Source organism: Rosa chinensis, chromosome 7 (assembly GCF_002994745.2).
Source record: "Rosa chinensis cultivar Old Blush chromosome 7, RchiOBHm-V2, whole genome shotgun sequence".
In the NCBI taxonomy this organism is placed as follows: domain Eukaryota; kingdom Viridiplantae; phylum Streptophyta; class Magnoliopsida; order Rosales; family Rosaceae; genus Rosa; species Rosa chinensis.
In genome coordinates, this window is record NC_037094.1 from 20,066,775 (window position 1) to 20,083,752 (window position 16,978).

The following is a 16,978-nucleotide window of genomic DNA, read 5'->3' on the forward strand; positions in this document are numbered from 1 at the left end:
AAATTGTCCGATAAAATATCAAGTTCACACACTATGGTACAATAGAAAATGAGTGTACAAGGCGTTTTTCCTTTCTGGTATGGAATTAAGTAGGATTTTGATCCCCAGTTTCGCGTATACCAACAGTACCAATATGAAGAAGGAATGCACCACATTTCTTACACATATTTGTGGCTACTTCACAATGATCAATCTGGGAAAGAAATCATGTCCCATCACTTATCCATTAACATGTCCACTTTCTTTTGATCAAGAATTATATGTCCATTTAAGGCATATTTCTTGAAGTCCTCGTGAGCTTGCGATACTAAATGGTCATATTCGACCCACTCATCCCGGTATGTCTCTGGTTTGGTTAGCATGTTCTCTATAGCTGCAAAGTACATTTCCTTTCTCCATTCCTCAGATATTGGGCACCCACACTCAGTTGCAACCCAATCGTCATATCCAAACTGCAAAATGCAACACTTAAATATATATTCTGTTCGTGACACAAAAATTCATGACTAGAATAGCTGAAGAGAAAAAGCATCGAACAGTCACTAAGAAGGACCACTAGCTAGAGGTTTAGCTATGAGGTTTTGCTCTTCTACAATATATGCATTGCAGACATTTCAAAACAGCAAAGCTTGCCAAGATTGAGTCTGAGCAATGAGATATACTAGCCGATGAAACTTAAATGATTTGGGAAGTGTCAGTGAACCTCTTGACCTTTGATTAGTCAGAAGAAGCAGATAATGATAATATACAAGCACAAAAGGAAACCGGTATTAACAAAGATTATATAATTCTTCGCATTCCCTTTTTGTCTTTTTTCTTCATTTATCTCCCTGATGAATATGACATGCATTTTATTCAGTGCAAATTGAAGGCTCCAACAGATTGAGAGATAATAAACTTCTGCAGAACCCCAATAATTAGTTCTTAAGGAGCTGACAGTCAATGTATTAATAAGAGATATGTGCTTAAACTGTCTTTGTTTATCACATGTGGATCCAGTCAAGTCAATATGAAACAAAATTTCATATAGTAATTGCTTCAGAGGTAGTTCTCTCAACAAATACTGATGATGAATGAACTTCCCAGCACGGATGTATGGGTTGAAAGTAATTTAAAAACATAAGCAGACAACCAAAGATATTGAATTTACTGTTTACAAAAGAAAACGTAACTGAATTCACCTGATGATCAGCAATGTTATGAGTGTATCGCTTAGGTGTGTCAGAAGCTTCAAGTAAAGAGTAGAAAGCTCTGACATCCTCCATCATGTCCTCTTGGGATGGAAGTGCAATTCGATTAGACAAAACACCAGCTATCCACTTGCCTTGAAGTTCAAACATGAAGAAAGGAGCGACCTGATAGCATGATATTCAAATATTTACTTCAACCGTCAAAACAATGAACCAAAAGATCCAACAATAGTAGAGCATGTAGTTTAAAGTAGATAAACACCTTCCATGGTATTCCAACAAAGGAAAGCGAAGGAGCAAAGACAGGTGGGAAGACATGCTTGTACAGTGGCTCAACACGATTGTCTTCCACAATCACAATGCCATTCGTTTCGAGAAATGGAAAATGATATTTGTACCTTTAATCAACAAAAAATAAGATTACAATTTCCTAACTGGAAGTTTGGAACACTACCTAATAGCATGAAGTTCTGTAACAAGGCTAAGCAAGTAATACCCTGTGCAGTGAAGAATGATGTCAGCACGGACAACACTACCATCTTGGAAAACAACACTACCATCTTCATGGACACTTCTGATGATCTGATCTGCACTAGTTTAAATAATATCAGAGCTCAGATAAAACTGAAAATTCCTTCACGAACTGCTTATCGTAGCCACCCAATTCTTACCATGGGTGAATTCTTTTACCATTGAGTGAAGCCACAAGTTATCATAGCCAGGGTGCTTTTCAATGGTTTCATCAGCAACAGATCTAGATGCAATGTGGACTTCTTTAGCAACTCCAGCTATCTCCCGAGATATATCAACAGCACTAGCGGCGCTGCCTATCAAAATTACAACCTACACAAAGCAGGAAAGGGCCAATATCAGCTAACTACTACAGAGGTGAAAGAAAATATAGACAGAAGTACTTTATGATTCCCCACAAAATTTATCCTAATAATCTTGACCTGCTTCTATGAGAATTTGCATTGTTTCACGCATGTGATCACATCAGCAACTCAGACAACACAAATATGTAGAAGTTTTTCTACAGGAGGCAGAAAGGAGCACAGACCTGATCTCTAAATGGCTCAGGAGTACGATAATTGTGACTGTGAATTTGCTTCCCCTTCCATGTATCGATGCCTGAAAGGAGAAAAAGTAAGAATCAAATTCTGATTGCCTTTATTTAGGCAGCTGCAATTCACAGTCCCCAGTTTGCCATCATGCACTCCTAATTAATAATTCCTGCAAATGCCTTGCAATAACTTAATTGGACTCATCTTTGAGCAAATGTCCCATATCATTTTCATAAATTAGCTACAAGTGAATCCTGTTGGACCTCTATGCATAGCATCCTATATAGATTAGGTTCTTTTATGCAAGCTTTTTTACCATTCCTCATTGCACTTCAAATTTGCAACCTCAAAAGCTCCTCTCATGAAGATCTTCACGAATTGTATTCTACAGAACACAATTTTCTTCCCGCAATCAATATAATACGTACTAGCCTAACTCAGAACCAATCGCGGTTGCTAAACCAACAGAAATGAAGCAAACTTTGTGAAAATTATGATCCCTGCAACACTGTATCCAAATTCCTAATGAACCAAAACGAGTATAAAGAAAATTCTGTGGTTCAGTATGTCAGACATTGGAAGAATTATTCCAATGTCTGACAGAAAAAATAAAAACGAAAATGACAAATGATACCTGAAATCTGAGCTACACGTGGCTCAGTATGATGTCCATTACAGACCACCACAGCATCATAAATCTCTTCCACAACCTCACCTCTCTTGCTCTTGGACTTCACCTTCCACTTTCCACCCTCCACCAAACCCACAGACACCACCTCACTCTCAAACCTCACAACCTCATAAATCCCAAACTCGGTAGCGTACTCATTCAAGTACTTCAACACCTCTCCGTGACCCGGAAACCTTCTCGGGTCTCTCTCTTCATCTCCTTCCTTGACCACAAATGGGTAGTCCCGGAACCCCATGACCTCTCTTGGGAGATTGGTCCTGAGAGACTGGTACATGCTCGAGTGGACTATGTTTCTGTTTGGGTGGAGACCAATTGGGTCGGACTCCACTTCTGGAGTGTACACCCACGTGCCACCGATTTGGTCTCCTCGCTCGAACACGACAACAGTGTGACCTTCCCGCCGGAGCTCACGTGCGGCCACCAGGCCGGCGGCTCCGGCGCCGATCACCGCCACGTTGAGGGTGGTCGGTGGTTGCATTGTGGAACTGTGGGCGGCAGATTTGGAGAGCGCACGTCGGATTGGCGCTATGGACGGTAGAGAGTGGGTTGTCATTTTTTGAAATAAAAAGGGGATTGTCGTTATCATCACAAGTTTTTTTTTTAATTTTTTTTTTTTAGGGAAAATGCTCATTTACCCAATTTTAGCTTAAAATTTGCCCACTTGCTCCATGTTAACGTTTGAAAGTTCGGCGGTAGCTGAACCTTTGTTAACGCCGATCCGGTGGGTGGATCGACATTTGTGGTGTTCCCAAAGCCTCCGCTACATGTCAAATAAAATACGAAGGGCGTTAGAGGGAGACCGCGCTGAGCGGTCTTCAACTCTTCGATGCCTAAGTTAGTCAATGTACTTATGTTGACAAAGTAACAGTAGGTAAGTATTGAATGCCCCCCTAATGAGGAGAGAGGAAAGAACCTTTTATAGGTGAGGAGGAGGCTGATCTCTTCCTTACTTTCGATGTGGGACTGAAGTGCTTCAGTTCCCAGCTTCAGGAGCTTCTGATGCTGCTTTGGGGCAGCGCGTCGGCGGTGATCCGCCGCTGAGGTTGTAGCCCGCCTGGCGGTGTATCTGTATGTCATTCCTTTGGTTGGAATTAGTACCCTTGGCGGTACACTGAGCATGGCCCATTATAGCTAATTATGCTTGCAAATGTACATGTATGTACAAGTCCCCCAAGTCCCCAGTCAAGGAGGGCAATCTTGGTTGGGGAGTTGCTTGGCGGTTTGAAGCGTTCTCTTCCGCTAGACTTTGTAGGAGCATAATTAGCGTCAGTGCGTTGTCAACCATGGATTTTGTGAGCAAACGCTTTACACCCTTTCGGGTGGGCCCCTGCTAGGCCCCCCAGGGAGTCCCCCACTCCCCGGCTAAGATAGACCTCCGGATGGCCGGCAAATTGTTCGTTTAGGGGAGCTGCACGGAGCAGAGGGTGTTGGATAGCGAACCCAATCTTAGCACCCGAGTGACGGGGGTCAACGTGCCTGATCAGGGCCGTCGTAGACTGTTGATAAGTCCCCGTGTCCCGTAGGGACGATCTGACAGTAACGCCGCGTGGCGGTCGTTGTCAGAGTGAGGCGTGGCCTCGGGATACGCAGCTGGCGGATATCCCCCCGCTGACTGCAGCAGGAAACAGCGTCCAGTAGACGTGCGTGGCGGTACTTTATTGAGCGATATTGCGTTGAACAAAGCACACAGTTTGCAAGATGAAAGGGGGTTCCGCTAGAGGTGTGTAGTGGAAGGCACGCCGCTTGCATGATGGCTAGGGAGAGGTTCTGCTGGCGGGGTTTCGTTCAGCGGAGACTTCGTCACTTGGAAGATGACAAGTGAGAAGTTCCGCTGGCGGGGTTTCGCTCAGCGGAGAATTCGTCACTTGAAAGATGACAAGTGAGAAGTTCTGCTGGCGGGGTTTCGCTCAGCGGAGACTTCGTCACTTGGAAGATGACAAGTGAGAAGTTCCGCTGGCGGGGTTTCGCTCGGCGGAGACTTCGTCACTTGAAAGATGACAAGTGAGAAGTTCCGCTGGCGGGGTTTCGCTCGGCGGAGACTTCGTCACTTGAAAGATGACAAGTGAGAAGTTCCGCTGGCGGGGTTTCGTTCAGCGGAGACTTCGTCACTTGGAAGATGACAAGTGAGAAGTTCCGCTGGCGGGGTTTCGCTCGGTGGAGACTTCGTCACTTGAAAGATGACAAGTGAGAAGTTCCGCTGGCGGGGTTTCGCTCAGCGGAGACTTCGGACGGTTGGTGAAGTCATCCAAGTGGTTACTTCCACCAGACGCTTCGTCTGGTGGCTGCTGATACGTGTCCAACCCGTAGAGGGTTAGCGTGCGGAGGTTTGCTTCCTAAGCCTGGCCGTCGTCTCGCCATAAATGATAGTAATTATGGATTTTGTAACCGAGGCGACGCCTCGGTTAATCCGGAGGGTAAGTGGAGACGTGGGACACGTGTACGGCTGGCGTGAGATGTCGTTTTTCAATGGATGGTTTAGAATTCTTTGACGTTGACATAAAAAGGGGGGAAACCAGCGAGATTGGACACTTTGCTAAAACTTGAAACTCTGCTCGTCCGAGACTTCAGCAAGAGGCTGCCGGGATTTCGTGGAGTTCTAGTGCCAGGAAAGACTAAAGTTTCCGTCATCGAAGATTTATTGTTCATCACCACATAGGAGTTTTCGCCTTTGAGGTTGGTATCTTGATTTTCTTCCCTGTTCCATTGGTTCTGTGTTTGGGGTGTTATCTGTTCTTTTCTGGTGTGCTCTGAGGGTGTAAAGTGAGATTTGGGGGTGGGTTATGGTGTTTGGTAGAGGGTTTGTGTTTAGGGATTTTCTAGATGGTCGAATCTGGGTTGAGTGTGGTTGTTCTTGTTTTGGCTTTTTCTGGGTAATTGTTCTTGATGTTCTTGGCTATAACTGATGTAAGAATAAGCTAGATCTGTGGTTGTGCTAACTGGTGTGGGTTTTAGGGTTTGGGATGGCTAACGTCATAGAGATTTCGAGCAGTGAGGATTCCGGGTCTGACGTGTCGTTCAGCGCGGCGGATAGAATATTTATTGACTCGTTGCGTTGGTCTGCCCATGCAGGAACCTCACTGCCAGAACTGCTAGAGGTTGAGCCGTTACAAACAATACCTTGGGGAGTAGCCATGGGTCGTGTTTCGCGTCCTGAGAGTTCTAGGGCAGGGGAGACAGCCGTTGCGAAAAATAGGCGTGACGAGCGGCTAGCGAGTAACAGTGCCGCCAGTGGTTCCGCTGACGGGGGAGATGTGGCGGGAGAGAATACCGAGTCAGCGTGGGTTCTTTCCGATGGTACTTTTGTTGACGAGGCAGGTGGGCGGATGAACGCCGTCGCCGTCAATCGGTTGAAAGGGATGTACCGCTTGCCGGGAGTGATAAAGCTGCGTCCGCCGACAGTGGACGAGAAGGCATCGATGCTGCCAAGGGGGTCTGCCGCCGTGCACGAGGCGATATTCCGCCAAGGAGTGACACTCCCATTGGTGCCCAACCTACAAATTTTGGTGTGCGAGTTCGGCCTTGCGTTCGGGCGAATTTGTCCCAACATGTGGCGGTTGATGTTAGCGCTGAACTCGTTATGGCGGCTGTCTGGTTGTGAAGGGCCAACCGTGGCGGAAGTGCTGTACTTCTACGAACTGGTATATGTGAAGCGCCAAGGCTGTAGGGGCAGGTGAATTTGAGTCGGCGTGTGGGAGCGCCGAAGCTGATCGAGAATTTGAGGGACTCTATGTCCTATTGGCGGGGGACCTTCTGCATGGCCACGGCAGGGTGGGAATACCAGGTCGGGTCCAACGAGGGGGAGCCGACGTTTAGGATTAAGTTGGAGTTTCAACCTATTCGAGGTTGTTCGTCGAACATAACTGGCGATTTCCATTTGGCCATATCTTTGGTATTCTTCTAACGATTACAATTTGTTTGTGTAGCGGGCTTGCGCTACAACTTGACGAGTGCAAAAGAGTGCCGCGTGACTCGTATCAGAGGCTGTTGGCGGAACCGCAACCTGCTGGACTTTCGCCTTCTCACCGGTTGGGAGTTGCTGGTCGACCTACGCCTGACCCGTGCTGTTGGTAAGGAGTCCCCGTCACACTGTATCTTCAATCATAGTCCCAGGCTAACCTGTTGTGTTTTTTTTTTTTTTTTAGAAACTCCGCCGGGTAACACTCGAAGCCGCGACGCCTTTGCCAAAGCTATGGACCGTGCGGAGATCGACAATTTCCTGGAGACGATGTATGCAGACGGGCTAGCGGCTCAGCGGACGGTGGTGAATCCGGAAACACTGGAGTTAAGCCAGTCCGAGGTTCCGGTGACGCTGCCAATGTCGCATCACTCCCACCTTGGCGATGACGGCCTGCCCGTCGCCCAAGCTAGGGGCAGCGTGGCAGGCGGGGAGAAGAGGTCTACTACCGCCGCGCCACAAAAAGAGAGGGAGCCCGCCACTCATCGCGGGCCTCAGAGGAAGCGAGCGGGGACCTGCACTGCCGCTGGGACAGAGCAGCCTGCAAGGGAGTCGAGGCCTAGTGCTGCTGGAAGCACACGGGTGCTTCAGCGAAAGCGTCGTCAACCCGACTCCGTCGATGAGGAAGAGGAGGATGATGTGGAGACCATTGGGGCCCGCCAACAGAAGAAGGCGCGACAAGGTCCGCTCAAGGCTCCCGCTGTCGAGGGGAGAGAGGTTCCCACGAGCGACCTGGATTCGTTCGCCGCGTACTCAGAGTTCATGACAGACAGTGAGCGGGAATTCCTTTTCCACCTCTGTGAGCGGCTAGGGTTTGGCGGCCTAGCGGGGATTTCGCGCCCAACTGACATTGACCAGTCGCCCTTCAGCTCGGCGTTCGGTCACTTGTCTGTCGGATTGCACGAAATGTTCCTAGCGGCGTCTAAGCAGCCCCTGGTTGAGCGGGAACTGAGGGAGAAGGTCCAGGGTCTTGAGAGAGAGTTGGCGGAGGCGAGGGATAAATTGTTGGAGGTGGAGCGCCACCTGACAAAGGCGGATACTGATGTTGCAGATGCACGTGGCAAGCTGCAAGTGGCCATTCAGCGGGACGTGGAACGAAATAACCATGTCTCCAAGCTGGAGCAAAGCATGTCCCTGCTGGAGGAACGGGTGGCCGCTAAGGACAAAAAGATCGATATCCTGCAGCGGGAGTCTGCAGCCGGGAAAGAGGAGGTGACGAAACTGGAAGGTGAGATTGGCCGCCTGAGAGCTGAGGGGGACCGCACCGCAACCGCCGCTGTTGAAGCATTCAAACAGTCGGCGGATTACAAGAAAGCGATGAATGAGGCAGCGAAGGCTGGGGCCCTAGCTAACGTAGAGATGCTGGGAAAGAAAGGCGCTATTGACTGGGTGAAGGCGTCCTAGCCCGAGGTGCCTCCGTCTCAGCAGACCCCGCCAGCGAAGAATATCCCGCCGGCGAAGAGTACAGCCTCTTCCCAAGTTGGTGTTCGCTCGGGGAGCGGAGAGAGTAGTTCTCGACCGGCGGGTGATTCCCAGCGAACTCCTCCTACCTAGTCGGAGGTGTCCCGTGCTATTTTCCTGGTGGCCCACACTCGAGCAGATGGCACAATGGAGACTCCGAGTCCAACTGCCCAGGGGTCTGACCAAACGAGCCGCGCACATCCGCCGCCGCACGCCGAAAGTGAAGAGGCTGAAGCCAATCCCTGAGATGCTGTACTTCTCTCTTTTTTTGTATGTAGCCGTTGAGGCTTAAAGTTTTTGATGTAAAAAACATTTTTGGGTGGGAATTCCCAGCCTGTTTATGTATGAAATGAAGGTTCGAATTTTGGTGGTTTATGATATGGCCTTATAACTTGGAATTTTCTTTTGCAATCAATGAAACATTAAAGGAATTAAGATTGGTCCAAGTGCACTACGTGGCGGACGTGGTCCGCTGACGCTTGCTGGCGTCGCCAGTTGCCCTCAGTGCTAGACTTGGTAACAATGGTTTGAATAATTCCTCGTTTCATTGATAGCCGACTGATCAGCGTTTTACAAAAGCGGGGATGTACCCGTTGGGTAGCTTCCCTTAGCTAAATATTGAACAAAAATTTAGCTAAGTCAAGATGCTCTTGGGTAGCGGCATGATTATTTGTAGTAATACCGAAGATGTTCGGTATTCCAAGGGTGGGTCGACGTGACGCCATCCTTGTCCATTAAGTAGAAGGTGCCTGGGCTAACGACTTCCGCAATTTTGTATGGACCTTCCCATGTTGGGCGGAGTCTTGTTGGCGGTGGAATGACTTGCTTCATTACCCAGTCCCCCAATTGGAGGTTCCGGGCCTTGACTCTGGCGTTGTAGAAACGCGATACTCGCTGTTTGTTTTGCAAGTGAGCCTTGTGTCTTCTCTCTTCTAGGAGGTCCCGGTCCAGGTTGATGCCGTCGCTGTTGGTCTCTAGGCGGTAACCTTCGACCCTAGCGGTAGGTTGAGTTACCTCAACAGGTAGGACAGCCCCTGTTCCGAACATCATACAAAAGGGTGTTTCACCGGTGGCGGAGGTTGGAGTTGTCCGGATGGCGCATAGAACTTCTGGAAGTTTCTCCGCCCACAGACCCTTGGCGTCGTCGAGCTTCTTTTTTAGCAATTTCTTAATTATCTTGTTTGCTGCTTCAACCTGGCCGTTGGTTTGGGGATGGGCGACAGATGCAAAACTCAATTTGGTGCCCAAGTTGGCGGTGAAAGAGATAAGTTCCTTGTTGTTGAACTGCGTGCCGTTGTCTGTAATGATTGTATGTGGGACACCATAGCGGCAGTAGATGTTCTTCCAAAGGAAGTGAATTACCTTGGCGGTAGTTATTGCCGTCAGTGGCTCCGCCTCTACCCACTTGCTGCTGTAGTCGATGGCAACAATAATGTACTTGAACTGGCCCTTGGCGGTTTGGAATTTTCCCATCAAATCAAGGTCCCACGTGGAGTGAATCCATGGGCCGATGATGATTGACAGCGGCTCTGCCGGTGCATGTGGGAGGTCCGCAAACTGTTGGCATTTGTGGCAAGACCTCGAGATCCGCCGGGCGTCATCACCAAGTGTGGTCCAGAAGTAGCCCTGTCGCATTGTGCGGTTGGCCAAGGATCTGGCGCCCGAGTGGTTTCCACATTCTCAGGCATGGATTTCCGCTAGGACGGCCTGTCCCTCCTCTGGGGTTAGGCAGCGGAGGTTGGGATGGGTGAATCCCTGGCGGTAAAGCCTGCCATTCTGGATGTTATAGCGGGTTGCTCGCCGTTTCAGCTGTCTCGCCTGGACCTTATCCTCCGGTAATGTGCCGCTGCTCTTGTATGCGATGATCTCGTCCATCCAGCTAGGACCGACTTCAATGCTGAAGATCTCCCCCAGTGTCTTTGTGATACTTGGCCTGTCAAGGCATTCCACTCTTGTGTCCGTTGGACTTTGATGTGGCTGGGCGGTTGCCAGTCTCGCCAGTGAATCAGCTTTGGCGTTCCTTTCCCTGGGAATTTGTGTGATGGTGTGAAATTTGAACTTTTTAAGCAGCGTTTTGACGTACCCCAAATATGCCGCTAACTGTTTGTCCTTGGCTTGGAAGCTGTCGTTGACCTGGTTAATGACTAATTGAGAGTCGCTGAATATGTTGACGCTGTCAGCACCCGAGTCGATGGCAAGGAGTAGGCCGGCAATGAGTGCTTCGTACTCCGCCATATTGTTTGAAGCTTTGAAGTTGAATTTCAATGCGTACTCCGCGTTTAGTCCCCCTGGTCCTGTCAAGATGATTCCAGCGCCGCTGGCCTTGGCGCAAGAGGAGCCATCCACATGCAGGTTCCAATCCGAGTGTAGGGGAGTTGTTTCCTCAGCGGTTACCATTTCCGTTCGAGGCCCAGTTTCGGTACCGGGGTCTGGTTGACGCTCGGTGAGTTCAGCGATAAAGTCCGCCACTGCCTGACCCTTCATGGCGGTTCTTGGCTTGTAGTCTATGTCGAACTCGCTGAGTTCAATGGCCCACTTGCTGAGGCGCCCCGAGTGTTCAGGGTTTTGCATCACTTGCCTCAGCGGTTGATTGGTTAACACATGGATTGTGTGAGCCTGGAAGTATTGGCGGAGGCGCCTGGCGGCAACGATGAGTGCGAGGGCTAGTTGTTCTAAGTGAGGATATCTTGTTTCTGCTCCGTTCATGCCCCTGCCGGCGTAGAACACCGGGAGCTCGTCTTGGCCCTCTCGCCGGACAATGGCGCAGCTTACTGCCGATACTGAGACCGCTAGGTATATGAACAGTGTCTCTCCTTGCACAGGGACAGAAAGGAGAGGGACTGTTGCTAGGTACTCCTTTAGGCCTTGGAACGCCGCCTGACACTCTGGGTTCCAATTGATGATTTTCTTGTGAGTTGTTTTGAGGAGCTTGAAGAATGGGGCACACCTATCGGTGAGTCTGGAGATGAATCGAGAAAGGGCGGTTAACTTGCCCTGGAGGCACTGGACGTCCACCTTATACTCGGGGTCCGCCAGGTTAAGGATGGCCTGTACCTTGTCTGGGTTAGCCTCGATGCCTCGCTCGCTGACGATGTAACCCAGAAATTTGCTAGCGGTGACCCCAAAGAAACATTTTTCTGGGTTGAGGCGCATACCATAGGCCAGGAGAATGGTTACTATGATCCTGAGGTTTGCCACATGGCCGCCGACCTTTATGCTCTTAACCAGCATGTCGTCCACATAGACCTCGATGATTTTTCCCAGATGCTCAGCGAACATGGCGTTCATCAACCGCTGATAAGTTGCACTGGCGTTCTTCAGACTGAAAGGCATGACATTGTAGCAGTAGAGGCCTTTGTCGGTGGTGAAGGTGGTGCATTCCTGGTCGTCGGGGTGCATCTTGATCTGATTGTATCTGGAGAACGCATCCATCATGCTGAGGAGCTCATGGCCGGCGGTTGCATCGACTAGCTGATCGATACGAGGTAGCGGGAAACTATCCTTTGGGCATGCCTTGTTGAGATTTTTGAAGTCGATACATATCCGCCACTTGCCGCTGGGCTTCTTGACCATTACCAAATTGGAGATCCACTGGGGATAGACGACCTGGCGGATGAATCCAATGCCCTGTAGCTTGGCGACCTCCTCTCCTATTGCCTGGTACTTCTCCTCATCAAAGGCCCTCCGCTTCTGCTTGATGGGATAAAAGGAGGGTTTGATGGTTAGCTTATGAGTGATGATTTCAGGAGAGATCCCTGCATATCCGCGTAGGACCATGCAAAGACGGCGGCGTTATCACGCAGGAATTGAGTGAGCTCTGCCGCCACCTCTGGGTCTAGCTGGGCGCCTATGCGGACTGTCCGTTCAGGGTGTTCGTCCGAGATGCAAATCACCTTCAACGACGTCTCCGGGTTGACCGGTTCTTTCTTTACATATTTTTTCTCCTCATCTCTAGGGTCCTCGAAAATATGTGGGGGGGGTGCTTGGTTGCCCACTGTCAGGATCTCCTGGCGGCGCGCCGAGCGCGCCATAGTAGTTGAATAGCATTCCCGAGCCAACTGTTAACTTCCTCTCACACAGCCCGTGCCGTTGGGTGTGGGGAATTTCATGAGAAGCATGTATCCGGCAATGATGCACTTGAGCTTGTTAAGCGCTGGTCGTCCAATGATGGCGTTGTACGAACTGAAGCAATCGACAATAATGAATTTCGTATGCACCTCCGCCATGCATGGGCTAGTGCCAATAACCAGTCGCATGTAATCCGACCCCAGCAGTTGTGTGACGTCGCCGGAAAAGCTGAGCAGTGGCTCGTGATCCTGGAGTAGTTTCTTGTTTCGCTTGAGATGGTCATAGCAACTGCTGAAGATGACGTTGACAGTGGACCCGCTATCCACCAAGATTCTCCCCACAGAAAATTTGCCCAGAATGGTGTCGACCAAGAACGGGTCGTCATGGGGTAAGTGCACTCCGCGCTCCTCCTCCTCTGAGAAGGTAATAGGTTCCCAACCTGATCATGGGAGTTTGGCGGATCTTTCGTAGCGGATGTTGCAGACTTCCTTTGGGTGATTAGCACGTGCATAGCACTTCCTCGCCCTGTGGGACATGCTAGTGATTGGGGCACCGCCGTCGATGGTGTTGATACGACCTAAAGTTTCAATATTGGCGATCACAGGTGGCGGTTGGCGCACCTTGAACTGCTCCAACTTGCCGTCACGGTACAAGGTCTCAATAGCCGTTTTGAGAGCGTTGCAGCTATTGGTATTGTGGCCGCTGTCTCCGTGGTATTTGCACCACTTGCCGGTGTTCCTGGGTTTGCCCGTTTTTGGGTACTTTGGAGGGGGTGGCGGTGGGATCTGATCCTTGTACTGATTGTAGATGTCCTCATACGAGGCCGTGAGGACCGTGAACACTGCATACCGCTGCGAGGACTCCGCCTGCTTGTTGCGGTTATCCCCATGGGTTGGGCGATCGCCCTTGTTGTAATGCTGGTCCATCTGCCGCTTGTTCTGGTGGTGGCCCTGCTGCCACTCCCTCTTCTTGTCAGTTGGAGGTGCTGATGGGGTCTTGTTAGCGGTTTCCTGACGACTGGGGGATGGCTGTGTTGACTTTGTTGGAGTTGCTGGTGGCGGTGGGGTTTCTCCATATGTGAGGAATTCCGCTTGGGCATGGATGACCGCCTCACTCATGACGCGGTCATATACCGCATTAGGATGATTGTAGTTGAGGTGATAGAGGAATGGCCCTTTGAGGAGTCCCTGCCTAAAGGCCGCCAATGCCATTGTTTTGTCTAGGTCACGGCACTGAGACGCTGCTGCCCGCCACCTTGTGACGAAGGCCTTTAGTGATTCGTCCGCCCCTTGCTTGACGCCGAACAGCTGACTTGTGTTGTGATGTCCGGCGGACAATAGGATGAACCGAGAGAGGAAGGCGTGTGATAGTGCATGGAATGAGTCAACGGACCCTGGCGGACACTCGAAAAACCAACTCATCGCCTCACCGTCCAATGTTTCGCTGAATAAGTGGCACAGGGTGGCGTCGTCAAATCCCTTGTTGTTGGTGACTTTTTTGAAGGTGTCCATGTAGACGAAGGGATCAGACATTCCGCCGTAATGCGACATCTTCGGGGTTTTTGCATATGCTGGTCTGATAGCTTGCAGAATCGCAGCGGTGAAAGGCCCAGGTCTGGAATCTAAAAGTGGATTCTGAGTTGGCGCTGGGGCGCCCGACTCCGCCCGGATCAGCCTCTGCTCTAGTTGTTGCATCCTTTCCAATATCTAGGTGGCTGCATCGCCGGCGAAATCAGCCCGAGCACTCCGCTGGACACCCCTGCGCCCTGGCGCAAGCGGACTGCCTTCAGTCCTTGTCCTAGCTTCCGAGCGGTTGGTGTGCGGCAGTGATTCCCCCTCCTGCTCTAGCATTAGTTGGGGGATGGGCGGTGGTCCCATCCCCAACAACTCAGGTGGTTCCAGCGGTATTTGCATCGGTATGGCTGGCCCTGGTACCAGTGCGCCAGCGCCGGGTCGACTACGCCTAGTGCTATGTGACTGTTCGCTTTGTGCTGGATTGGCGGTAGCTCCCAGCGTCCTCTTTAATTCATCAAAACGTGACGTCAGCGTAGCCAACTGCCTTTAGGCCTCAGCCTTCTCCTTACGCTCCTCTTCGCGTTCTCTGTTTGCCTTATGAAGATCCGCCAGTGCCAGCTCGTACATAGTGATGAGATCTTGGCCCGGCGGGCGGCTGCTACTTGGATTTGCCTCGACGCCGGGGTTGGCTGGGGTTGTGAATAGTGCGCGGTTGACGCCTACAGCTGGGTCGGAGGGTTGGGGGATGGTGGAATGGTCTGCCTGCTCTTCTGCGTTTCCCCCGCTACCGTTAGTCATGGTGATTGTGGTGGGATGACCTTTTGTTCAAGGATTCCCACAGACGGCGCCAATGTTAACGTTTGAAAGTTCGGCGGTAGCTGAACCTTTGTTAACGCCGATCCGGTGGGTGGATCGACATTTGTGGTGTTCCCAAAGCCTCCGCTACCTGTCAAATAAAATACAAAAGGCGTCAGAGGGAGACCGCGCTGAGCGGTCTTCAACTCTCCGATGCCTAAGTTAGTCAATGTACTTATGTTGACAAAGTAACAGTAGGTAAGTATTGAATGCACCCCTAATGAGGAGAGAGGAAAGAACCTTTTATAGGTGAGGAGGAGGCTGATCTCTTCCTTGCTTTCGATGTGGGACTAAAGTGCTTCAGTTCCCAGCTTTAGGAGCTTCTAATGCTGCTTTGGCGCGGCGCGTCGGCGGTGATCTGGGGGTGATCCGCCGCTGAGGTTGTAGCCCGCCTGGCGGTGTATCTGTATGTCATTCCTTTGGTTGGAATTAGTACCCTTGTCGGTACACTGAGCGTTGCCTATTATAGCTAATTATGCTTGCAAATGTACATGTATGTACACTCCACTAACTGTTTTTTAACCCCGTTTACCCAAAACACTCTAAGAGATTATTTCCCCTTTACCCAATTAATTCTTTTTTTCTTCTTTTTATTTATTTTTGGGACTTTTTTGCCCTCTCCCCCCTCACCAATTTCTCTCTCCTCCCCCTCACCGATCTCTCTCTCTCTCTCTCTCTCTCTCTCTCTCTCTCCTCTCTCTCTCTCTCTCTCTCTCTCTCTCTCTCTCTCTCTCTCTCTCTCTCTCTCTCTCTCTCTCTCTCTCTCTCTCTCTCTCTCTCTCCCCAGACGACGTCGGATTTCTCTCTCCCTCCCTCCATCCCTCCAACAGGTCGCTCATGACGCCTGCTCTAGCCATCGCAGCGCCAAAACTCGTCGTCGTGCTCTCCGCGGCCAGGCTCGACGCCAAGCCAACGGTCCTCGTCGCTTAGAAGCTCGGCGACGCCGGGGTTGACCTTTTGAAGGAATCGACGACGGACTGAAAATTGCTATCTGGGACTGAAAACTGCTATCTGCTATTGTGCAGTCACAACCATAAAAGTTGTTACATTAGTGCCCCCAGTAGACTTTGTATTGGGGGCCAATGATGACTGCTTTATTTATTGACGGACTGAAAACTGCTATTCCAAAGTAAATGTAGTGTTAAATTATAGTAGTCGATAAATGAAAAAAATTGTGTGGTTTGTGTCAGTCTAGTGGGGGGCAGTAGACAGAATATTGACCCTCAAAATGTGGGTTTTTAGACATTATCTGTTGTTTTGAGTGTGAATAACTTCTATAATCTGTGAAACATAGGAAGCGGTGTAATGTTTGATGGTCTATTGGGGGGCAGTAGACACATTAGTGCCACCCAATAATGTCTTTCTTAGGAGACAGTAATCTTCTCTTGTTGATTTGTTTGTGATAAAGTGCAATACACTGTGAATCCTTGAAACTGGTGCAAGTTTTAATGGTTTAGTGGGGGGCAGTAATGTGGGGGCAGTAGACACATTACTGCCCCCAAATAATGTCTTCATACGAAGTCAGAACCCTTCACTTAACTGGTGCAAGTTTTAATGGTTTAGTGGGGGCAGTAGACACATTACTGCCCCCAAATAATGTCTTTGTTTTAAGTCAGAACCCTTCACTTAACTATCATTGACAGATTATTGTACTTTAATAAACTCAAAACAACATAAGACTTATCAAAACTCTAATTTCAGTGATTAATTAACCATAGTTAAGAAATTAGTGGGGGGCAATAATCTGTCTATTACCCCCCAATAGACCACAGTTTTGATGTCGCCCAAGACCTACAAGGGAAGCCCAGACCCGATTCCGGCGTGGAGAGCTTCCCGGACATCTGACGAACAAAACCGGCGAAGCCCAGAGGGGTTGGGATCGTGGAGTTAGATGGCGTCATCCTCTGGTGGTCCGATGGTAGGACAGAGCGGCGGCGGTGGAGGCCGACATCGACGGTGGAGTGGTGGGCGTGGTGGCTCAGAGAGAGAGAGAGAGAAAGAGAAAGAGAGCCTGAGACGAGGTTAGAGAAAGAGAGAGAGAAAGAGAGAGAGAGAGAGAGAGAGAGAGAGAAATCGATAAGGGGGAGGAGAGAGAGATATGAGTGTAATTTGTTAATTAAAATGAGGGCAATACTGTCAAACACTGTTAGATTGGGTAAATGGGGTTAAAAAACTCTTGG

General features: G+C 49.8%; 1 protein-coding gene across 3 annotated transcripts; it reads right to left on the reverse strand.

The window, feature by feature from the left end:
* Nucleotides 1–3: 3 nt before the first annotated feature.
* On the reverse strand, nt 4–3,491 carry LOC112175257 (flavin-containing monooxygenase FMO GS-OX-like 4). 3 transcript variants are annotated; one of them, XM_024312921.2, is made up of 7 exons: nt 2,889–3,491; nt 2,251–2,321; nt 1,881–2,033; nt 1,687–1,772; nt 1,453–1,588; nt 1,182–1,355; nt 4–452 (listed from the first exon to the last, which is right to left on the reverse strand). In XM_024312921.2, the coding sequence occupies exons 1-7, from the start codon at nt 3,421–3,423 to the stop codon at nt 216–218; spliced, it is 1,392 nt and encodes a 463-aa protein (XP_024168689.2). In that variant the 5' UTR covers nt 3,424–3,491; the 3' UTR covers nt 4–215. The 3 variants fall into 3 exon arrangements, 2 of the variants coding, with proteins under 2 accessions (XP_024168689.2, XP_024168687.2); XM_024312919.2 differs by having other exon boundaries at nt 1,687–1,777; nt 1,862–2,033; XR_002926377.2 differs by lacking the exon at nt 4–452 and having other exon boundaries at nt 1,214–1,355; nt 1,687–1,777.
* Between the last annotated feature and the right edge of the window lie 13,487 nt (nt 3,492–16,978).